Source organism: Rattus norvegicus, chromosome 2 (assembly GCF_021556685.1).
Source record: "Rattus norvegicus strain SHRSP/BbbUtx chromosome 2, alternate assembly SHRSP_T2T, whole genome shotgun sequence".
Lineage (NCBI taxonomy): Eukaryota > Metazoa > Chordata > Mammalia > Rodentia > Muridae > Rattus > Rattus norvegicus.
The window spans coordinates 95532692-95558395 of record NC_141535.1 but is presented as its reverse complement, the minus strand read 5'-3'; the positions used below and the strand labels follow the sequence as shown (position 1 = coordinate 95558395).

At 38.2% G+C, this 25704-nt stretch overlaps 1 protein-coding gene across 2 annotated transcripts in view; it reads left to right on the top strand.

Annotated features, from left to right (window-relative positions):
* Positions 1-1427: 1427 nt before the first annotated feature.
* The window catches only part of Zc2hc1a (zinc finger, C2HC-type containing 1A), a 37251-nt gene continuing 12974 nt past the window's right edge, over positions 1428-25704 (top strand). Inside the window, 7 exon segments of one of the 2 annotated variants that reach the window (NM_001107661.1) lie at positions 1428-1515; positions 12463-12539; positions 14079-14195; positions 19631-19772; positions 21386-21534; positions 23088-23187; positions 23654-23753. In NM_001107661.1, the coding sequence (NP_001101131.1) occupies positions 1500-1515; positions 12463-12539; positions 14079-14195; positions 19631-19772; positions 21386-21534; positions 23088-23187; positions 23654-23753 (701 nt within the window). In that variant the 5' untranslated portion in view covers positions 1428-1499. 2 annotated transcript variants of the gene reach the window in all.

The following is a 25704-nucleotide window of genomic DNA, read 5'->3' as shown; positions in this document are numbered from 1 at the left end:
CATGTGACATAGCATTGTTGTTATTGCTGCTACTTTTTATTATTGTTATGGATGTGACTGCAGATTTCATGGCTAATAAGGCTTATTTCTGTCATCCTAATATTTGTCTTAACCTCAGGGGCAATACTTCAATCTGCAAAGTAAATGCCTTCTTTATTTTATATTTCTTTTTGTGTACTTTTTATTTTCCCTCGTTGGCATTCATATAAAAGCTATCCCAAACCCATCTGATTTTGTCTTAGAAGCATGGTGGGAGGGCTCTCTATACCAACATAGGGTTGCTTGTATGGACATTCCGGGGGATGTCCTTGGCTTAGAAACTCAGAAGTGAAGCCAAAGTAGAACAGGGGGAAGGACTCATGAGAAATTCCGAATGGGCAGTTTTTTACCTGATTCAGTACAAGAGATGGACTCTACCATATTCACATGCACTTTGAACATCTTCTCATGGATAAGACCTCTTGGAGTTTACGTGTTTAAACAAAACCAGAGAGTTGTTGGTTCGTTAAGTGTATACGGAATTTAGAGAGGATAACTTTCGAATTCAACAGCTCAGTAGGAAAATAATGTAAGACTTGTTACAGACAAAATGTACTGCTAACTTAGCAACGGATACCTCAGAATCAGCAAACAATACAGGTGGCTTATTCTTGTTAAGTAAATTTTTCAAAGAGTTTTAGAAGGGCGAAATGTGGTAGATTGTGAAGCAAAACCATTGGAATGGTTGGACTGCAGTTTGAATCTGACAGAAAGACACCTGTGTGCCATTGATAGGCTAGCTTCCCAGTTTAAGGTCCTCAATACAGCATAGTTTGGATGAGTTGTAGAACTGCATTAATCATAAGGAGAACAGGCTGAGTTCAAGTACAGTGCTAGGCAGGAAAATATTGTGTAAGGGGGAAGTTTCATTTCTAATTTTGGATATAACTTTTTATAGAGAGAAAACTGTTTTCAAAAGTTTGGCGCAATCTCAGTTCCACAATCCCAAACAGAAAATAGAACCTATCTAGGAAGCAATGTCTTAGCCCATTGAGCTTTGTCTGAAGAACAAGTCTAGGGGATGTTGCTTGACTTGGGGTCGGTGAACCCAGGATGGTGCGGGACGAAAGCTCCTTTATCTTGCTACAAGAGCTCAGAGGAACCTGCAAAACAACATCCTCTTACTGACTGGAGGTGAGGAGCTCCTGAATGCGTAGGCATTCTAAGCAGGAAAAGAAGGAGGGAAGCTAAATAACGCTGGAGTGGAACAAAGGACTGTAAGGATCTCAGGACGCCAACCAAAGTAGCTGCGGTTTCCAGGGAGGGTGGTTGGAAAAACCCTGGAGGGGGAGCGTCCCTGGGGAGAGAACCGGAGGCACGGCACCGCCCTCAGTAGCCCCGCCCCGCCAGAGCGGACCAATGGGAGGCCGGAATGTTAGAGTGTGGGAGGCGCGGCCGGGTTGCTACAGCCAGAGCTGGGCGGCGGCGGGTGCTGCCTGAGGATCCTGAGGCGGCGCGCCATGGACGGGCTAGAAGGTGAGACGCGAGGGGATGCAGCCGCGGGGCTCGAGCGGGCACGAGCGACCAGGGCCTGGACTCCGGGGAAAAGTGCGGCCCGCCGGCTCTGCAGCGAGGTCCCCGTGCTCGCCGACACCCGGGGCGGAGCTGGAGGTCCCCTTACCGGAGCGGTGACCGCGGGCTGCCTGCGGGGCACGGTCCTCGGCTACTCCGCCTGGTCAGAGCCCCTGCGTCCTCACACCTGCAAGGCCTAACTACCATCTCTGGTCCTTCCTGGACCCCCGAGATTCCTGTGGACACTCGGTGTCTCTGGTCAGGTCTTAGTGGCTTTGCAAAGTGTATTCTTGGTTAAGGTTCGCGACCTCCGGGTCGCCAGCTCTTACTGACCCCTTAGGACCCGCCCCATCTCCGGCGAGCTCTGGACAGGACACACACCTTGCTTACTCAGTCCTGGGTAGCCTCCCTTCCATTTCTCCCGCACCTTGCTCAGGGAGATGCTTGAGCATCTCCCAAGGAAATGCCCCTGGTGAGCTCTACAGCAGGGACAATAGCTTCAGCCTTAATGGTTTATTCAAGACTATCTAGGGAAGAACCAGCTTTGCTTCCTTTATCTTTCGCTTTATCCTGGTACCTTAGCCAAGGCTTCAGATTTTGTTTTGTTCCAAATTCTTTCGTTTTTCCCTCTTTCTAAATCCATTTTAATCCCGTGCAAGGACAACATTCGCTTAAAACACAAAGGAAGGAAGAAAAAAAATCCTAGCAGTGGTGACAACAGTTTTCAGGATTTAAAAAGATCGTGAATGTCTTTCCAATACACAAGTTTTCAGAATTTTTGGATCCTGTTGGCTTAATACAGTTTTTTTTTTCTTTAAATTTTTTTTCACTACTTAATGTACTTGGAATGAGCAGGGGAACTGATCGCTTCATTTTCTTGTATTATAGATAGTCAAATATTTCAGGACGTGTTACGAAGTGAACATTGGTTAACTGGTAACTTTCCCAGTTACTTAAGTGTATCAGAAAGAAAATACAGTAATATGATTATGAGTTATGAAGGCAGTAAAGCCTTCTTTAAACATTTTGAAGGAGATAAAGAGGCCATTTATGGGCAGCAGCAGATTACCTGTGAAGGTTTCCTTTGGTGTACCTTTCAGATAACTATGAAATGAGAAATTGCAATGACAGCACCCCTTCCTTCCACAAACCTCCTTTTGGCATATCCCTGCAGGCAGCTCATTTCAATTATTAAAAACTGTACTGGTGTAGAGACTGAATAGAGAACAGGGTTGAAACATAAGTGTGAAGATTTTACAGTGCTATCATGCTGCATGGAGAGAGTTCAAGAATACTTCCCAGTTGTTTACTGACGGATATTTACAGAGAAAGAAATATTCATCCAATGTTTCACTTATTTATCTATGCATGCAAAGAATAAAAGATTATCAAAGCTGTTGGCATCTAAATTAGAAATTTTGGAGATATAATTGAAAACTAGTGTAATATACACTGTGTGTGTGTGTGTGTGTGTGTGTGTGTGTTTCTTAAGGATACCATTTGTTAACTTTTTTTACCCAGGCTTTCACTTAATAAGCAATAAGTTATATTTGGTAATTTTCCTCTATATTGAAAGTTATAGTATGTAGTATAAAAATCTTCAAGTTTGTTTACTTTATCTTTGTCATTGAACAAAAATAATCTTTGACATTTGACTTACATTTTTAGTTGAAAGTAGTTACTGGTTGCCTAAAAAAAAAAATCTACTTAAGCTACTCTTTAAAAGTACATTTTAGTCGCTTACATATCCCCTTTATGTTACTGATCTTCTGGGAATTTTATGTCGAATTGTCACAAAATGAACTATTAAATTGTACACTGTATTTTGAAACCAAATGTTAAGCTTTCTTATAATTTCATATAATTGATAGCAGAACTCTTGTATGACTTGAGTAATTAGAGGAAAGCCTTTAATTCCTTTTCATGTGAAAGCTATATCCTAGACTTATCTAAGGAGCACAGTAGTAGCTTTAGAGTTGGGATGTTCTAATATCTTCCAAGTTTTATCATCTGTGAGATTGAGGTGATAAAATCTATGGTTTTAACCTTAGGTAAGATATTGTCATGGCCTTACTAATATCCAAAATATGCTTATACCAATTATGGCAGACATTAGGCAGGCCATTCCTCACCTGGTCTGCTAAGTATCATCTAGTATTGCCTCTGAAACTTGATTATTGGGGCCAGTTCCTCTTTATAGTAGCACAGATCTAGTGGACATCTGCTATCCCACTTTGTTACTGCTTCTCTTTTGTTTGAATTTAGCATAAATGTATACCGGTTTACTGAAACACTGCTTATCTTTGTTAGCAGTCTTCATTTCTTTCTAGATATGGTTGTTCATTGGTGCTGATTGGAATTCGGGTATTTTAATGGCCAGGGTTTAAAGAAACCTTCATCTAAACTCTTGGTTTTGCTTCTTGTTCTGTTTTTTTTTTTCTCTATGATTTGGATATAGATTTTATTTTATCTTTATCTTTCGTGTGTGAGTACTCTGTTTACATGTATGTGTGTGCACCATATATATGCTTGGTGCTGACAGAGATTGCAAGGAATTGTCAGATTGCTGGAACTACAGTTACTAATAGTTGTGAGCCCCATGTGGATATTGGGACCTAAACCCTGGGTTCTTTGCAAGAGCAGCAAATACTCTTAACTAGTTGGTCATCTCTCTCTAATCCACAGTTTGAGCATATTATTCAAATCAGAATCTCATCTATAAAAAGCAAAGCCATCAAAAATTAAACCACATTGACTATATTAAGTATTAAACATACACAGAAAAAACATTACCTAAATGTTAGGAACATTGAAGTATTTATTTATTCAATGGTTATGGAAGGATGTAAGATGCTTAAAAGTATTCCATTAAAGCTAAAATATAGCCCATCTCTACTGGCCTACCAGCTAAGGCCCAAATACCTATGCCCAAGATAAACTGGAAAAAAAGGAGAGACTTCAAATGCCTATATATGATTAAGATTAAAATTGTGGCAAATGTAAACAGAAGTAAAGGATAAATTTCAAAGGTATTTCTGAGATTAAAAAATGAGATATAAATGCTTGGTGCAAGAGGGAAAAGATCCTGACTTAATGACTCTGGCTTTAGAAATGTACTTATATGTATATAGCACTTGGGAGGATCAGATTTTAAATAAACACACCTAGATGTTCTTGGAAATTATTTACCTGCAGATCTTAGTAGTTATCATTAGCAAGTGGGAGCCATTGTCTAAGCAATTCATTCTTAACTAAGTGAGAAAAACTATTTATAAAACTAAATGCTTCAGGGTTATGTGGGATGGGAAAAATGGGTGGGTGGAATCTAAAGAAATTTTAAAAGCTGCCTAAAGAAACAAGAAAAGACAAGACAAGACAGGAATGTGGGGAGGAAACTGACCTGTGAACAAGTGAGGGAGACTTCCTTCCTGGGTGTAGGTAGGAAAGCTAGTACTACCCAGCCAAATCCTGTCTGTGGTTTGAAACCTGAGAAATTCGGAATTGGGAGGAAAGACAGGAGCAGAAAGAGGAAGAACATTAAAGGTCAGAGATTCCTGAGTAGTCCCTTGAGCTATGGAAAAGCCTAGTCAATAGGGTACAAAAGACGCATTTAAATGTGACAATTGGAAGACCGGTGGTGAGGCTCTATCTCCCTTGTTTTACTCTTTGCCATCATAGCTCTCCCTGATCCTGTCCTCTTCCTAAAGACAGCCTTGGCTAGTTTTGTTCTTTTCCCTTATTTCTTGTTATTCATGAGGTTATTCACCTGCCATTTTAAACAATCATTTTTACTTAACTTTTCCCCCTAATATTTGATGAGCAGAGTCTCTGTAAGATTGAGACATTCTTTGTATTTTATTTTATTTTATTTTATTGCCTTTAACTTCAGATGTCAGAACAGTTTTAGCTAATGCCAGGAAACCAATTAATATTTGTTGAGTCAAGTAAGAATGTAATGTAGAAAGTGTGCCTTTATAATCAGGTAGGAAGAAGCAGTAAGAGGGAGGGACTTAGTAGACAAGTCAAGTGCTTGAAAATAGACTACTGGGTCTTAAGTATTTGTTGATTATAAAACAGATTGATGGAGTAAGTGTACGGAAATCCCACCATTTTCATTTTCTTTTTTTTTAAATTGAAAAAGTAAGAAAGATCATTTAGCTTTGTTAACTATAATATTTCATAAACATTTGCCCATGTGTCAAGGAAGTTGAGAATGACTCCTGAAAGGGGAAGCAGTAGGTGTCTGTGCAGACTGGGTAGGTAGGAACGGCCCCTGGGAATGAGGAATGTGCATCTGTCTGGAGCACATCCCTTTTCAGCTCCTCGTGATGCCTGCTGGATGTGCAATGGCTCTGAGCACTTTACAATGAAACAACCAGCTTTTATATTCAGCATGCTAAGATTGACAACAAATTGAATCTGGCACTAACTCTGGAAATGTGGCCTTGAGAGAACAAGTCAAGGTTAAATGTTAATTTCATGGGTTGTAGTTGTCTGGGTGAAATTACAGTAAATGAAACCCTGGGTGAGAAGCGCAACTAAGTTTAGAAAGGAAGTCAAAGCCACTCTAAGCTAAGCTCTTGACTGAGAGCTGGAAATCCAGAGATAGGGCTTGAATATTTTAAGAAAGTGTTAATCTTTTAAGTCATATTTGTTACTCCAAAGTCATAGAATTAAAGTGGTGTGGATGGTGAAAGTTATATATAGAATATGCTATGTGTATTTGTAAAAGTTTAAAATGACTTGGAAGAGACAGTTTAAGACATTTTGGAGATTGTAGATCTGAAAGCAGATCTGCCTTATAGGATCGTGGGGAGAAAGTGGTATAACAGATTTAGGAGTTCTATTGTGTGTTAAAAGTTGGATTCAGAAGAGCTGTGCTTCTTTTTAATTTATAAGACTCCATGAGCAAATTGACATAACTATATTGGGCACCAAAATTGTTTCTATTTTCCAAAATGTCTTTGGAAAATATTTTATCCTATTAACTGTATACATTTAGAGTATTATAACCACTTTAGATTTTATATCTCCAATACTGTATGCTAGTATTGTATAAAAGTATAATTTCATCTATAAGTCTTATATATGTTTTGAAGCCAGTTAATATCCCTATACTGGATAAGTTTCACAAGGAAAAGATTGTTTTGTTTGTTTGTTTGTTTGTTTTTTGAGTTTTAGAATGCTAAAAATATTTTTAGATAAAATATTTTTATATGTAGGCAGTTTTATATTTTTCTTCGATGTATCATGATCATATATACCCCAACTTCGCCTTCCTATTCACCAGACACATTTTACAGCACATGCCCTGTTGTCACACTTTTTTCGTTATTATTTAACAGCCTACTGAGTCCAGGCTCATACTCGAGCATATAATGCAACTACGGCATTCTAAGTGCAGTACCCACGTCATTTCCTAGTGGTCCTTCCCATCTTTCGGTCGTCCTATTCATGGAGCCCCCTCCTCTGAGATGTTGCTTTAGTCTTGGCTGAGCCCTTAGCAGTCACCTATTCTTAGCACTTGATCGATTATGGGTCACTGCATTAATCGCTGCCCGATTCAGAAGAAGCTTCTCCAAGCAAAGCTAAAGGCCATACTGATCTGTGGATATAAACATAAATATTCAAAGCGCTGATTGACAATATATTTAGTCTAAACATGTCTAAAAATAATGTTTAGTGATAGGCCCTTTCTAAAGCCCATGACCACCTTGGATCAGATTTATAGTACCAGTCATGAAACACATCTTGTGGAACATGCCTCAAATCCAATAAAAAAGTAGTTAGGTTCCTCATATTCTTCATTCCAGGCAGGCTGGTATTGTAACATCTAAGTCCAGCACTAGGTAAGACTAGGTATATAATTTTTCTCCCCCAGTGGCCTCCTATATTGGTGTGAATGAAAATGGCTTCTGTAGGCTCATAGGGAGTAAGTGGCACTCTTAGGAGGTGTGTGTTGTTGGAGTAGGTGTGGCCGTGTTAAAGCAGGTGTCTTACTGAGGGTAGGCTGTGGGGTTTCAAATGCTTAAGCCAAGCCTGCTGTCACTCTCCTGCTGCCTGCTGATCCAGATGAAGAACTCGGCTGCTCCTGCAGCACCACGTCTGCCTGCATGCTGCCATGCTTCCCACCTTGATGACAATGGACTGAACCTCTGAACCTGCAAGCCAGCCCAAATTAAATGTTTTCCATAATTTGAGTTTCCATGATCATGGTGTTTCTTCACAGCAATAAAACCCTAATGAAGACAGCTCCATAGCACCTTTTGGCATATTGAAAGCTAGCCACCAGAGATTAGGATTTCAGGTCAGTTCCAGCTTGATTTCTCTGTTGTGCAACCAGCATGTGTCTTCAGCAGGAGGTTCTTAACCATCTAATAATGGTGGGCAGCCAAGAACGGTGGCAGTAGCTTGTTGGTTTGGAGGCCTCTTGATCTCTATGACAGTAACTCATCAGGAAGTATCCTGTATGTGGCACTGACCCGTTCATTTAATATCCCATGTCTTCTGGGGGAAATCATTGTCCACCCGTGCAGGGTACCTGTGGCACAATAAAATCCTTTATTGACTTGTTTCCATCAATCTGAGTGCTCTTTCCCCAACAGTGCTCAGTCTCTGTTACAATTTTCACCCCTGTGAATTATGCCATCTCTCTACTGTATTTTTGTGTGCCTTAAGATTTACCAGTTTTTGACATGTGGGAGAGCTTAGCAGTGTTTTTATAACTGAGAAAGTATGAATATTTCTTCATGTAAGGTAAATGATTTTGTTATGTAACATCTTAATTTCAAATTTTAGGTAAATTTAATGCATATCATCCATATGTGACAGGTGCTAGGCTGAACTTCTCCATGTGATTAGCTTCATATTTATTTTTAGTTCAGTCGGTAGAACCTATAGCGAAGAGAAAGCACATTTTCCTTGATGTAGATCCGTACGTCCTGTCCTCTGTCTGGACTGGAAGTGATTTCTTCAGGACAGTCCGTGCTTCCTGGAGGGCTTTTTCTCCTTATGCATTGGCTTCTTAGTTCTTACGTCTGAGGAACTTGCAAAATACAAGTGTTCTGTTTTCCATTTATATTTCCTGCTAACTTACTTGTGTTTTGTTAAATTTTGGTATGTTGTAGAAAAGAACCATGTGCATCATGTAATCTAACATTCCTATTTTATACCAGAGAGAATAATTCCTTGCTCAGGGATTCAGTTCCCAATGGTAGAGCTACAGTTTAAAGTTAGATGATATATGGCAGATTCCAATTATTTTTCTACTACACTTTATTACTATTGCTGTCGTATCTTTTAAAAAGTTGCATAGAACAAAATATAGCTTCTGGTTCTTGAGACCCAATTTATTTATCTTAACGTCTTTGTGTAATTTTTTTATTAGGTCTTGATGATATCAATGAAAATGCACACACTATTAAGTCAAAAGGAAAGTAGAAATTTATGTTTTCCTTATTTTGAAGACTTTTTTTTTTTAAAGAGAGTGGTCCCCATATGTTAATATTTGGTCCCAAGTTGGTGGTACTGCTTGAGAAGGATTAGAAGGTGTGACTTTCTTACAGGAGGAGTGTCACTGGGAGTAGGCTTTGAGGTGTTAAAGCTCATGCCCTGCCCAGTTGAAGCTCTTCCTGCGTTGCAGTCACTGTCTCAGGATGTGAACCAGCAGCTACTGCTCCAGTGCCATGCCTGCTGCTCTGTCATCAGCTAATCCTCTGAAACTGTAAGCCTCCAATAGGGTCTTTCTTCTATAAGGTGCTTCAGCTATAATGTCTTCATAGCAATAGAAAAGTAGTTGGAAGGTGATATCAGCAAGTGAGCTATTCCTGTGACAGGCCAGACCATGACGTTGTTTGAGGGATGTGGAAGACTTCGGGACTTTGGATGGAATGCTGTAAGTGGAGTCTTACAGGTTATCCCTATAGGAGCTTTGACGACAGAGTGCTGGGAGCAATGTGGACTCTGGCAGGGCTCACAAGACTCCAGAGGTCACAATATTAGTAGTGGAAATAGAGAGCATTCTTAGGATATTTTGGCAAAGAATGCGGCTGCTTTTCCCCTTTGTCCTAAGAATCTGCCTGAGTCTAAACTGAAGACTCTTGGACTAATTCCTTCATAGAGGAGATTCCAAGACAGCCTAATTTTGAGTCTGTCACTTGGTTATTAGTAATCGCACTTTTGCAAATACACAGTGGAGCCACAGGAGAGGCGCAGAAGGGAATGGAGCCAGCCCAAGAGAGATTGTGTTGTAATCAGCAAAGCTGGAAGGGTGGAGACACCTCAGCCCTTAGAGTCAAATGTTAAGCCACATACAGCATCTAAAGTTTGCTTTGATGAGTTCCAGTCTTACTTTGGTCATCATTTCCCCTTTCTCCCCTTTGCAATGATAATATATATTTTGTGCCTTTGTATGTTGAAGTAAGTAGTTTGAGTTAATTTTACAGGAGTTAATATTAAGGATTATCTTGAGTGTTAGAAGAGATTCTGGACTTTTAAATTTTGTTGAGATTGAAGGACTAGGGATTTCTGAAGTTGGACTAAATGCATTTTGATTTGGCTATAAGCCTGTAGAGGCCAGAGAATGGAGAGTGGTGGTTTGACTGACACTGGCTTCTATGGCTTACATGTTTGAATACTTGGTCTCTAGTGAGTGGAATTGTTTTGAAATCATGTGTGGGTTGTTGGAAGACATGTGTCACTGGGGGCTGGCTTTGAGGTTTCAAAAGCCCATGCTATTCGCCATTCTCAGCTAGCTCTCTCATTCTGTCTGTATCTGTCTCTCTGTTTGTCCCACCCTCCTTCCTTCCCTCTCTCCATCCCTCTCTCCTTCCCTCCTTTCCTTCCTCCTTCCCTCCTCCTTCCCTTCCTCCTGCCACCTCTTTCTCTCTGCTACTGCCCAAACCTGCCCTGCTCCATGCCAGGATAGTCATGCCCTGAAATGGTAAGTCCCCAATAAATCTCCTTGGTCGTGGTATATTTACAGCAACAGAAAATTAAGACACTATCTCTCCACTGCACCTTTAAAACATGGTCTTGCTGAGGAGCCCAAACTGGCCTTAACATATAACCTGAGATTTTATGTTAACACATCCTGAGATTATTGCTGCTGTATACATTCATTTTTAGGTTTATTCTAGTGACAGTGTTTTTTCCCCCTTTAAAGACATTTTGAAGATGTTTGATGGCTCGTAAGGATTAATTCCAATAATTATATTTTATCATATGGTACAATTATTAAGTTTTAAAATTTTTACTGAAAACATGAGAGATTTCATTCCTGCTGAGTTGAATAGATAAGTAAATACGTGGATTGTGTTGGCTTTAGAGAGTAATGTGTGCATTGTTCATCCCTTGTGCTCCAGTGTATGCCTGGTTACGAGTAGGTGCTCAAATAGCCACTCAAATCATGTCAGAATTGAATTCATTTTTTCTGAATGGTTAAGAAAGGAGTATGCGTGTTGGGGCGGGGCAGGGATTAAACCTGTGGCTTTAGGTGTGCCCAGTAAGCACATGTAGGATAACTAAAGAAATATATTTCTAACCAAGTTAATTGTGTGTGCTTTAATTTATAATACTGAATTTTTAGATCATGAAAATAAATAAAATTTCAGGAAATGTAATAGATTGTTAAGCATTTCCAGTTATTTTGACTCATTAATTTAAAAACGTAGTTATCTTAGTAAGCCTAATGAGGTTTCTTATGGAAACCACTTCAGCCTTCACAGTCCAGGGCAGTGGTTCCTCTTCTTAAGTGACCTTTTTTATGCCAGCATTCGAAGAGGGAAACACCAGGCGAATCTAAGGCTTGCTTTTCTAAAGTGCAGCTTAACTACTACACAGACACCTCACCTCCATCTGAGTGGAAGATAGCCACTGTTCACCAGTGAAATAGGTCAGTGGGGTACGCGGAGGATGCAAGAACAAACGTTCCTCTGTGACCACATTGACTACCTGCGTACTGGTCCATTCTGCATCACTAGAGTGCTTTTCTGTGGACTCATCTAATGATCAAAGAGCATATTTTATGAAGTGAAATTCTGCATTTTTTTCAGGAGTTTGTTACTTTGAGCAGAAAACATCTTTTTTCCTAGTTTCTCTTTATATAAAGAACTTTGACAGTGAAATTTCAACATAAGATATGTGGGCAATTTACAGGTTTCCAATTCACTTTTAAAAAAACTCAGGTATGAAAGTAAGTTTCAGTGTAATCGAAGAGTTAGGTAGAAAAATAAAGTGTTTAATTAAAACAGTTGCAAAGTATCCCAAAGAACATAGGTTTATTTTTCTTTTGAGTCCTTTCAGCAATAAAATTTCTTGTTTAATGGTACATGGTAGCTCTGCTTTTAATTGTATACAAATTATAGCTAGCTTTTATTTATTTATTTAATTGTTCCCAGTGAGTACATGTAAGTATTACATGTGTGTATAAATATGAGTAATTTTACAACATGCTGTTTGCATAACTATGTGGTCTTAACTTTGGGTGTGTCTATTTTATATTATCTGTTGATGAATGAAATAAGATGCTTTTGATTCCAGACTCCCAGATAAGCTCAGGTGATTAGCTACTCATAAGAGGCAGTTCTCCATGCCTTAGAGCATTACCAAAATAGATCTGATTCTGAATTCTTGTACTTAAAATAGATACAAGTAATTAAATGAAAACTATATATTTCTACCTATATCAATTTGGTTTTCCTTAGCTTATCACCGTTTTGTGTGTATTATTGTCTTTTAGGTCACTAATAACTCTCAAGCCTTAAGCCATTTTAATTGGTAATTTTGCTTATTTAAAATGAAAAATTTAAATAAGAGCTCTTAACTCACCTATGAGACCTAAGAGAAAACATTAAAAAACTTGGGGAAATAATTGACTTGTGAAAATTCTAACTGGATTTTTTTATGTTTTAGAAAATGGAAGTGTTGTCCAGGTTGGAGAATTGTTGCCCTGCAAGATTTGCGGAAGAACATTCTTCCCATTAGCACTGGTGAGTAGGCTGATCCTAACTTATTTGCACTGGAGCCTTGTAGATCGGATTGTTTCATAGTTGCTCTGTACTTCTGACCCCTGATGCTATGCTAAGACCTCCAACCTTGTAGGAACAATAGGGATATTAGGAGATAGAAACACTAAACATAAATTCGCGAGGCAAAGTACCTCATAAATATAAATGAAAATGTACTAGCAAAATGCTGTAATTTCTAGGATTGGCTTTAATGTACTGTAAGCACAGGGATTATTTTCTAAAATGTGAGAAATTGTTAATCCGTATGAATAGAAATTGAGGCAAAAGTAATGGCTAACACCTCTACTCCTAACCCTTGGACGTCTTGACACAAGATCCCTGCAAGTGTTCAGGCCAGCCTGAGATATGAAGAAAAAGAAGCACATTTCATGTTTTTGTTCGAGGGCTGGAGAGATAGCCTCAGCAGTTTTGAGCCCTTGTTACCATCTCGGAAGAGCTGACTTCTGTTTCCAGGACCCACGTGGTGTCATAAGGGAGACCCTCCATTTCCAGGGATCCTACTCTCTGTTCTGGCCTCTGTGCGTACCAGACATGAATGCGGTACACGTGCATACTTGAAAGTTTATGCTTACACGCATAAAAGTACATCTTCAAACCTTTGAAAAGCTATGTATAGTTCAGTGTTTATTGAAATAAAGCAAAAACCAAATACGAGTAGGCAGGGGGTTCATGTTTGGCATCAATACTAGATAAGCCAGTTTCTTTTGTTTGTTTTTCTTTTTCAGACAGACTTAACAGTGCAGTTTTCTTGAATTTACTGAAGTGCAAAAGGAGCTAAGATGCATTTAGTACATCATCTTAGTCAACAAACTTTCTGTACTGGACAGAGAATCTTTCTCTACAGAACTGATTATTTGGAGACTAGCTAAGATAATTTTAACAAATCCTTTAGCATTTGTCAACAACAACAACAACAACAACAACAACAAAAAACAAAACTGTAGATACAGATCCTTACACACTTCAGGAAAAGTCCCAGTGAAGAAAGCAAGCTTGTGCGCTAGAAGGAGGGAAAATTGAGTTCTAGGAGGAGAGGGAGGGTTTACAGGAAGGACACACATTTGACCGCTCTGCTTGCTGTTTTGAGTTAAAGTTGTATTAATCCATTCATGTTATCTTATGTAATCCAAGTACCCATGGGGTAATTTCTGTAATCCAAGACTGAGTCATTCCACTCTTACATGACTTTTACTTACCGAGGACTTCTTACTGAAGTGGATTCACTGTTGCTTCTTCTTAGAATTTTAAATGATTCCTGACAAAATCATAAGATAGTATTTCTCCATAGTTCCCTGAAAGGTAGGTGTGTGTGTGGGTGTGTGTGGGTGTGTGTGGGTGTGCCTGGGTGTGCACGTACCTTAAAGCTTAATCTAATTAAGGAAAGATGTAACTTTTTTCCACTGGGTTTTTTTTAATGTGTTTAAGCATGACTCAATTTTTAGTTTTGTTCTTTTCTGTAGAAAAGAAAATATTATGCCGCCTTTTTTTGATTTTTAACAGAAAAAACATGGACCCATTTGCCAGAAAACTGCCACTAAAAAGCGGAAGACGTTTGATTCCAGCCGGCAGAGAGCCGAGGGGACTGATATTCCCACCGTCAAGCCTCTTAAACCCAGGGTAACTGTCAGCCCCTGAGCACTGTCAGTCTTGTTCTCACACTGTGGGAACGGTTATGAGTGTCAGTCTCGGTAAACAAGACTCCATGTTGTCTGCTCAGAGTAAATATCATCAGGAACACAAATTTTAATTAGAAACAGTTGAATAAATAAAAATGTCATTGATAATGAAACTTTAAACTACATAGGAAACTCTGGGGTAAGGTAGCCATTCTTCACTGGGAGCTAGTTTATATTTAAGTGGCTTCCTTAGACTAACCATATGGTACTTTTTTGTGGTATAATTTGAATATGATGATAAATAAGTTTAGCCAAGTGTATTTTTTTTGAGACACTGGTTCTGGAGAGATGGATCAGTCAGCAGTTGCTCTTCTCTCAGAGGATTGAGGTTCAGCCCTCAGACCTTGTGTTCAGTAGCTCCCTTTCTTAGATGAGGCTATTTGATGCTAGGCTAATCTGATATTTATCTTTGTTTTGCTGTCTGTGAATATTTTCAGGAAAGATGGCAAGAAACATAAACCAGGATTTGAAGCTTTCATACTCGGTGCCATTTATGGGATCACATTAGTTAGAATAGTCAAGTAGCTGAATGTATAGGCTCATTGGTAGGTACTGAGGCCGGCTACAAGAATGAGAATCCTAGACTTTGGTGTGGTTATGTGACATTCTATGCTGATTAGACAAGTTCACCTATGTATGCTTGTTTGCCTTCACAGTGCTAATAGAGGTGGTATCTTATGGGGTTATTGTGGAGGTTACACAAGACTATATAAAGTCTGATTTAATTGTTTTCACAAAAAAAAAGTAAAGTAAAATTATACTGAATAATTTGCTGCCTTGCTTCTCCCTAAAGTGTGATCCTTCGTGTATTAATAGCAGTATTATTTGAGAACTTGTTAGAAATGCAGAATCTTGGGTATCACATATACATATATATACACACTGAATACTTGCTGTTTACAAGATTCTTGGGTGAGTCACATTCATATTAAAATTTGGAAAGCAATTAGAAGACATTGTAGTGTTTTCTTTAACATATTTATATGTATTACAGAAATCCTATAAAATTATAAGCACATAAACAATAGAACAAACTCTAATTTGGTAAAATGAAAGACAAGATGCCATGAACAAACTGCCAGACACCCGTAAGAACAGCCTACAGCAATTGAAATCCAGGCTAAATCACCCCAGAGAGAACATGTAGGAAGTTTATGGGATTCTATGGCCAAGAGTCTGACACCATATAATGTATGAGGGACTTTTCATCTTAAAGGTAGTTTCTCTGGTTTAAGAATGTGTATCTTTTAACAACCACAACCATGTGAGACACAGATAAAGTCTGCAAATTTGTATGGCCTGGATCTGGAATGGGCAGGGCTGAGGTTGAACAAAAGCCAAAAGGAACAAGTGAGGAGAGAATAGACAGCTGTGTTAGAGGTTCTCACAGCCCTTCCTGAAGGGAAGAAGGCCAGGTAGTAGGCTTTTTTCAAAGTGGTTGTTTGATGAGAAGATCATAGTTTCCTATTTCCCATACAAGTGTAGGAGGCAGGTACTTGCAGTCACACAGAGCCTAATTTATAAGAAGCAGTCTGTTCCTGCCCAAAGGAAGAGGAGTGTTGCTGTTTTCTGCAGCCTAGCAGTCTCCTTGTCTCCTCCTAGTAGCTGCACCAGTGTTGCCGCTCTAGTTGACAGCATGAGCCTGGAAGAACAGAGCTAAAACTGAGGAGGTTAAAGCCTCATGCATGGACAGCTTTATTCAGGGCATCAGATACCTTATATTCTGAGTGTTAAGCAAGGTCATGTGAGCAAAGTTGACTTTGAATTCAAGTTGTATGCAGTCACAGGGCAAGGTCATATTAGTTTAGGCTCCGTAGAGTCAGTAGGGGAGCTCATGGTTCAAATCATCATCTAAGTAACAATGGGTAAGATGATGAGTAATCTAAAGTAAAACCCATTCTTGCACAGAAGTTAATTCCTGGAACACTCAAAGTTATGGAAGAGTAGAGACTACAAGATTCTGTCTTGTTTACTTTAATTGTAGTTTTCTCAGGAATCTTCTCAAACAGCTTCATTCATAGACCATGGTACAACACACCAGGGAAACTATCTACATCCAACTATGAATAATAGAAGGCTTTTAGCTCGCACTGATAAAAAGATGGGTCTGTAAGGAAAACACATAGAAAAGACCAGCACACCTTGTCATTAGATGACTAATACTACAGAACAGGTAAATGTCACCTGTTAGCTGTAAAGTAAGAACTTCTCAATGAAAGACTTTTGTATTCTATATCCATGAGTGAAGTGGGTTTATAATTTTTATTTTCACAAAACTTTGTTGCTCTCATACATTTTTGGAAAAATATTGCTTAAATTTGGGAAAATAGTACCTTAAAATAACTCATTAGTATACATATGTGGGCCTAGGAAATTTTTGGTAGGAAAGTTTTTTAATAATAGAATTACTTTTTAAAAACAAATATATGTATTGTGAATTTTTTTGGTTGCTGTTTTGTTTTTTAAAGATGCTTTCCAGCTTTCCCTTTTCATTTATTTTTGGTTTTTAAGAGTGTTTTCCTGTGTGGCTCTGACTGTCCTAGAACTCACTCAGAGCTCCACCTGCCTCTGTCTCCCATGCACTGGGATCAAAGGTGTGTGCTTCACCACCAGGTTCCATTTTATCTTAATTAACAATTTTTTGGCAAAATTTTCTATATTTTTCATTAAGAACTATGCATCATAACTATTTTTGATTAGTTGGAGAGTTTTAGAACTTCATACATCAGTACTATATACACAGAACTCCAGGCTCAACCTTCCTCCCCTGTCTTCTTTTATTATTATATGTACACTCACATGTTTACGTACAGCATACTGAGTTCTTTTAGCATTGTTCATATGTATATGTCCCAGGGCTAACTTTGTGAGGTTGTACATACACGTGTGTGTGCATATAGTATGCATATAATTCAGAAATAGATTATCCCTAGAGAAAATGTTTTCTTCCTGTCCCAGTAGCCGTGGACCATGTGTAGCTCCTAACCAAGGATTTTTCCCATGTACTTTGATATGTCAGCTTGTATTCTCATTATGCTAGTCTTTTTCAAGCAAGCATATTGTTTAGATTTCATGTGTGCAATTTTTCTGTCATGTTTAAAGGACAGTATTTTGTACGAGGTGTCCTGTTCCTCTGGCTTTTATAATCTCTCTGTTCCCTTTTGTGTGATTTTCCCCTGAGCCTTATGTGTAGCAAGTTGCCCTACAGTTGTATTAGTTGGGGTCAGTATTCTCTACAATGTGGACCTCTGCAAGACTCTCCTTCTGTTATAAAAAGAAGCTTCTTAGATGAGGCGCGAGAGCTGTACTTGATCAGTCTAGGCCTGCACACAGGCTGCATGACCAGAAATAGGCCTGGCGGTAAGGGGTTTAGTTCTTATTGTTTAGTTTTGGATTTGTATTTTTAAATAACTGTCTCTAGATGGTGATTGAGTTCGTATTCTTGACTTAAAAATAAAGACATTAAGAATAGTTGGACCGATTAATGTAAGCCAGCATCATGTTTAGTGGGAAGATAGCAGAGGTGGTAGACTCATGAGTCAGGAGCTGGATTCAGGTACATCTAGCACATAAGACGCCAGCTGGTATGAGTAAAGAAACACCATGATGCTATGTGCAGTTTGGGAATTATGACATATCTAGACATCTCAAGGGAATCGACTGAAAATTATAATGGATAGTAAGACAAAGTAAAAAAGGGAAAATTGTAGAGGAATTTTAATTCAGTAACATGACTGCTGTGGCAAAGGATCACATCCAAAGACCTTCTGGGTCTGTGTAATCTGGCTGGAATGTAGACACACTCTGGATTATAGTGTGATCTTGCTGGAATACAGGCAACACAGGGAGAAAGGTGTATGTGTGTTGCAGTTTTAGCACTTTTAGTGGGACAGGTTACAAAGGTAACAGAGGGAACAAGCTAGACACGGGTGAAGACAGAAACGAGCCAGAGAATGAGAAGGAGCCAGAGATTAGAACAGACTCCTAAAGTTAATGTAAGGCTAAGCAGAGAAATTCAGGCAGAAGCCAAGAGAAGCCAGATTGAATCAGTGATCTTGGAAGATTAGATTGTACTGAGGCTAGAAGCTTTCAGACCTAGGCCTAGGGATAGCTAGAATAGAGGAATAAAAGCTCTGGGCACAGCCCAAGCCAGGTATTCACACTGCTTGGGTATGGATTTCATCTCATCCCTCCACCTGAGGAAATGAAGTGAAATTTATAGAAAAGGTATAAAAATCACTAGGTTTGATATACTTAATAGATAACTTCTTAAAACAAGTCATGAAAAATCTTACATATGGAAAACACAAATTGTAAAGTTACTTATGAATACATTTTTGCCATCAAAGTGCAAAAGTACTATGAAGAGTACTTGGAATACTAAAAACATTAATGAAGAATTATTAGATTCCCTAAATTATTTATGAATAAAATGTTCAATTTTTCTAGTTAAACTAATAGTTTTTTTTAATGAGAAGCCAATTATTAAATGATACAGAAAGTATGCATATAAGAATAAGACTGACAGAATGGCCATGAGTTAAAATGACCTTATCTAATAGCATATGTGCCATAAAGTTTCAGTATTTAACATTATACCACAAGGACTATCAAAGCAGTGAAATGAAAGGGAAAAATGAAGAATAGATTGACATTCATTCGTTTAACTTCTGATGCTTGTTTTCTCTCTGCATTGGGGTAGGGTCGAGGAGGGATTTAACATAGAAACAATGGCATGACTTTGTTAAAAATAAAACTGATCTCTTATGTCATCCTCTCTACCAAATGCACGAAATGCACAATGAATACGATTGAAATGACTTTAAAAAAGCCAAAAACCCAATAGGAAATATTAAATTATCTAATAATTTTAAAATAACTGAAGATCCACAGGAATTGGAGAAAAAAGGATAGTTTCCTCAGTACCTACTAAGAATTACTCCTGAAAGACTGAGAGTCGGGGAAAGAGACTGCCCAGCAATATGGCCTGCTCACAGAATGAACACAGCTGGCTCCGGGACATGATAAACATGGCTTCAGTCTCACTCACCAAGGAAAATCCAGTGCAGTCCTCAGCACTGGTCTCTACTTCTACAACCAGTTCAAACCATTCCAATTCAGAACATTTTATCATATGTAAAGGATCTCAAAAGAATTCTGGAGTGCAAGCATGGTTGTGGAGGACACTTTGCCAGTATCTACCTTGAGTAGAATTGTATTTAAAAGCCGCACACAATGTGGTTGCTGGTTTTTAATTTGGGAAAGATCACTGATGGATTCCTGCTAAGAGAACATTTAAATGATACAGCTTTACCTGGGATTTTGTTTCTGTATATTAAAATGCATATTTTGATGTTACTTCTTCCTCATTTTTAGCCAGAACCACCAAAGAAACCATCTAATTGGAGAAGAAAACACGAGGAATTCATCGCCACCATAAGAGCAGCAAAAGGCCTTGATCAGGCACTCAAAGAGGGTGGCAAACTTCCGCCTCCTCCTCCACCTTCCTACGACCCTGGTATGTGGAAGGTTGTTGACAGAAATGTCCATGTGGGCAAAGAACAGTAAAATTTAATCTAATTACACATAATCCTTTATCTGGGTATATAGACACAACCTTAAGGAGCATAAAAACACACGGCTTTTCATCCCAATTATTTTATTTAAACATCAGCTTTATGCCTTACAAATTATAATTATAAAATATTGATACATAGAAAAATCACTTGTGTTCAGTACACATTCATTAGGATGCTAATAGTTATGTTGCTTGGTTCTTTAGCATCTCCCCTGAAAAGGAAGTTATAACATTTCTAAACTATATAATTAATTCAGAATCTCTGGCATATACCAATTACCCAAATTATGTTTTCAAAACAATGTTTTATTACAGTTTCTACTGGGAAATTAGAAGTTGTACTGTTTATGAGTATCAAAGTAAAAGGATTATAGCAAATCCGTATGAGATACTAAGACTTAAAATAGTGGGATTGACATTTTGCTATTGGCTGTTAGAACATCCTTAACAGATTGTTATTTTTATGTGAACACCCAGCCACATTGAAATAGAATTGGTGCTCTAGATTGGAGTTTACTTCAGAGCAAAGAGAATATTTTTTAGTAAACCTGGATGTGATTATTTTAAACATTTTATTCTAGAGGAGACACTTGCCAGCTATTTCAGTAAAAGGCCGAGTTGTAAGAATTTTAAGTATTGACTATTGATAAGACTACTTACTTATGCTAGTTAGTTTTTTCTTGTCATAAGCCATAGATAGTATGTTAATGAGTGGGTAAAGTTATATACCAAACAACAACAAGAACAAAAACTTTTATTTTCAAAATGGGCAATAAGCAGACTGGGTTATGCTTGCAGGCTACAGCCTTGTCAACCCCTAAAGTATCATTGATGCTGTGTGTTCTGGGATAATCCAGCCGGGCTAGCCTGAGCACCTCTTAGGGTTCGTTTATGCTCCGTGAGGTTGAGCTCCCTGCTCCAGAGTCTTTGCTGTACTCAGCTTCTTAGCTGGAGTTTCCGTATCCCTGTAAGGACCGATGCCAGTTCGTCAGGGCAACCTGCGCTGCAGGAATTCTCTAAGGTCTGGACCTGCCACACACTTTGTTGTTGGATGTTTTAGACTGTTGCATTAAAAAGTAGCATTTTTTTTCTGAAATTTGACTTATGTCAGTGAAGGTTTGATTTTTAAATGGCTTCTGCCATTACTTGGAATGTCCTTTTAGAAAATAAGTTCCTCGGCAATCTGCTTACCTATTTCTTGATTTTATTTTTAAAACTATTTTATAATTTAATCTGTACCTCAGTTTATATTTTAATGTGTTTTTACTGTTTAGATACCATAAAGTTTATGTCCGTAATGAAAATAAATATTTTTCTTTTTCTTTTTTGCTGACACTTTTATTTATTTATTTATTTTCTTCAATTTTTCGCAGATCGAGTCAAATGTAGGAGATACTGGTTTTGGTCAGCCAGGCTGGGTGCTGTGTGGGATTGGGCATCACGCTTATCGGATGCAATTATGTATATTTCTCAGCTTGGGCTCCTGACCATAGATCTCCCGCCCATCAGAGATGTTCTGCCATTGATGTTGTTTCTCCTTTGCTGGGTTTTAGATTATATTCAGTGTCCGTATTGCCAGAGGAGATTCAATGAAAACGCAGCCGACAGACATATAAACTTTTGTAAAGAACAGGCAGCACGTATTAGTAATAAGGGCAAATATTCTACTGATTCCAAAGGAAAACCAGCTTCGCGGCCACAGGTAAGTGGACGATTTGAAATATTTCTCTAAGTTAGTGAGATGCCTCTTTGAGATTCATATTTTGTATTTTTTATTCATAACACTATAGATTTTTAATCAGTCAAAATGTGTTATTTCTAAAGGCTTTGGTACAAAATTCAAGTGGCAAGTTGAGAAAAATTAACACAAATTAATGTATTGGAAAGCTAGTATTGCTTTAATTACATCTTAGAATTTTTTATTTAGTTTAAAATATATTACATATTCTAATTTTTAATGTTTACGCATAGTTCATTTCAAATGAATTGTTTATTTTCAGATCATTAGAGTGTTCTAGATACATTACTGCTTCTTTTCCATCTGTTTTAGTCCAGGAGTGTATTTGCCAAAGCCTTTATGCTATTACCCTGTTGTGTGCCTTGCGTGTCGCCATCCTTTGGTATGTGCTACATCCCGCTTGGACTGTGCAGCTCTGCTGGGATGCACAGAGCCGGGTGGAGCTCCTGACTCATTGGCATTTCTTCTCGTTCTCCCACCAGTTACAGAAGGAAGTTTGATAGAAATCTCTAGCTTTGTTTATAGCATTTTCTGTTTCTCATGCTAATCTTGACTCATCAAATACTTGGAAATTTTCTTAGATTGTAATATTATCTGCATTTGTAATCCATAATATACACTATCCTTTATTGGTCCTTTAAAATATCTTTTGACTCCTGGTGATTTTAAGTGTATTATATTAGGTAAGAAAATAGTCATTTCAACTTATGAATTTTAGTTTTATACACATTTTCTTTCATTTCTCAGCTTAAATATGCTTTTGCCATTCAGAGACTAGACTTTACAGTCTAATTATTTACTTCCGTTTTTAATGCTGTCTCAGAAGCACACTGGATTGGCCTGTGTTTGAACATGTACATGGGATATAGTTATTCTTGGGAAATTGTGTTAGCTCTTCCTGCTGCTGCCTTCAGCTTTTCCACAGACACACCTCTCCTTCCGCTGCTTTATCCTGGGCGCTCAGTACAAAGGCAGGTTTTGTGTTCAGTGCCTTTCTGCTTCTTCGATAGCTTCCATCTGGAAGTCTTCCAAGTTTGGTTAAGTGGTGTCAGTGTGGCTGACTAACTTTTAGTCAGAAATCTGATCAGTGTGCTGGCAGGTGGTTCTACAATCTCGGATGGGCTAACATGGCAATTTCTTCTTGCCTGCTCTAACATTCAGTGCTTTTAAAATGGTTTTCATGTAACGCTAAACTTTTTTTTGTAGTTTCCTGAGATATTTATGGCTTTTGTAGAAGAGTTTATCTATGTAAACATTTTTGTCAAAAATAAACTGGTTTTGATTTCTGTCCTAGAGTACTTTATACTTCTGTAAACATTTCGCTTTAGCAGATTTAGGTATATATCGGTATTATTAAATTCGTTCACATTGCTGCATAACTATCACCGTCTCTCTCCATACCCTTGTCTTCATGGGAAACGAAACCCAGACATTAGAGATTGTGAGCTGTTGAATTACCAGTTTGTATCCCTTAATATCAAAATGATGTTTTTCTTTTTTAATCTTCATCATTTTAGTATAAACCATCTCCGCTTAAAAAATCAAATCCACCTGCAAGTACATCATCAGGATCTTCCCGACTACCACAACCGAGTACTACTAGCAAAACCATTGTAGGTAATGAGATTCCATATGGCCCACTAAACAGGCAAAGGCAGTCATGTCAGATGATAAGGATATGTCAAAAGTGGCCTATTTTAGAGTACTAAAAAGCTGTGCGTAAGACATTTAGCTGAGTAGTTATGTTTGGGTGAAAGAGAAGTAACCGAATAGCAAGTGCAGACCAAGCTCCTTTCTTTATTACTTGAAAGGATACACTGACTCACACATTGTTTTGTCAGTGCACTTGAAGCCGTCCTGTAAGACAAGTACTAGCAGCTTAAAGAGAAACCACTAAAGTGGGGTATTATTTCTGTGTCAGTGGTGGGGTAAGAAACGAGAACTGGATGTGTTCCTTACTGATAGTTTTAAATTCTTCATTTTATAACTATAGGCACTAAGAGACTGCTTTCCTTGTTAGAGTCTCTTTTATGTAAGTTTTCTTTCTCACTGTTGTTAAAAACTGCTGCCTTTTTATTATAAGGTGTGCCTACGGGGAAAGCATCTTCAGTTAACAGTCCTTTGGGAAACAAACCTCAGACCTTATCTCCTTCTCATAGAGCGCTAGCAGCCCCCCAGGCAGGGTAAGTCCACGCTGCATGCGCTCAGTGCTGTGTGCTACATGACAGTGCTTTGTGTGTCCTTGCTCTGTGTTTCAGCTCCATTTGTTTCTTTTAGATTTCTGCTGAAGAGACGACGTTCAGTGATACTGTTGAAAACTCTCAGTTGAACTGTTTTACAAAAATATAGTTGCTATTCATCAAGATTCTTAATGAATTTGTGGTGTGTGTTTGTGTGAAGTTTTATTTTGGTATATGTAAGGAAATCATGTGTAACATTGAAGGTTTAGTGGTAACTAATATATTGAGGACTATACTTAACTCTTTTATAGTCATGGAGGAACTCAGAGAATTAAATTTCTTTAACGGTATATAAGTAACTTTTAAGAAAAGTCAGGTGCTGAGTGGGATCTTTTTGACTAGAATATAGTCAAGTATTTACATTAGAATGCATAAAAATCACTAATGTGTACTTTTGATGGAATAATATTTATAGAGATGTATAGAAAGGTATTTGAAATCATAAAAGTATTTTCATAATAATTTTGCTATAAGAAAAATATAGGGTACAAAATTTCTCATGGAATTTTCTGTAGTATGCCTGTATTGTCTGAAGTATAATATGATGGAAACTAAAAATATGTGTAGATAGAATGGAGCTATCAATAAATTGTTATTACTAATAATTTTAGTCTTCCTATACTGTATCATTCTATATAGATGGCTTTTAATGAAATAGCTTCTACTTTCAACAATCTGTTATAATGTTGGAACACTTGAGAAAATTAGGCATTCTTTTATCTAAACACTTATTTTCAGAAATTTACTTTCCTCTGTTAATGAATTACAGAATTAAAAAGATAATACAGAAGGCGGAAACAAAGCCAGAAGACTTTCACCTTTATTAGATATGCAGTTGGTTAAAGATACATTGCTTACATAATTTTTAAGAATACTTTATTTCTGATTCACAGGCACTTATTTTCATAAAGAAGATTTACAGAGGAGTATTTGTTAGTTGTGATTATCAATCTTTTCCCCCACTCAATTCAGATAGCATAGGAAATCCAAGATATACAAAGACTTGGAATCTGGGTAGAGGCCTCCGTGGAGAACGCATTTGGCTTGTAAGCATGAATACCTGTGCTCAGATCCCCAGCACCCATATGAAAGCCAGGTGTGAGACTGCAGTAACTCTAACGCCAGTATTCTGCTGGGGCTATGGGAGGCAGAAGAGCAGAATCTCTTGAAGCTCAGACCTGCTAGCCTGATCTACATAGCAAAAAACAAGAGATCAGTGCCAAAAAGGTAGAAGTGATTCCTGACATTGCCCTCTTCCCTTCATGTGTGCCCCATGGCGCGTGTGCTCCTGCATTCATACACACCAACATGTGTTCACACAGATCACTATCTCTATACACACGCACATGCACACACAAAGTTTAGTGGGATGACTATTGGTCAGTGCTGGGATAATTGCAAGGCTTGGGGTCAGTCCCCAGCATGAGTAAGACCAGAAAGCAGAAAGAATAAAAGACTAACAGAATGCCGACAGAGTACAAGGGGTTTCCTGCCTTTTTCTTACTTATCCTCTGGTGGTTAATAAACCAAAACAATACTGATTTCTTTTTTTTTCTCTACTGATCAACTCATTACATAGTAATGTATAGACACACAGTTAATTCTATAAAACCTTTTACCATAGCATAGAGAAGTGCTTTTAGTTACCCTATAGTCCTTTTAGTGTTTTAGTTATTGCTAATTATAAATTAGAAGGCAATGTTTTACTGATTTTCTCTTTGGTTGGAATAAGTTGTATTTTAAATAGACTGCACATGAAGCTGGCTGGTAGAATTTTTCAAAAAGAATTCTGGGACTGCAAGCATGCGATTTAGAGTTCTGATACCCAGAAGCCTTGCAGCACTGAGTGGCCATAGCAGTCTGCCTGTGTTTCCAACCCTGGAAGGTGGTGTCT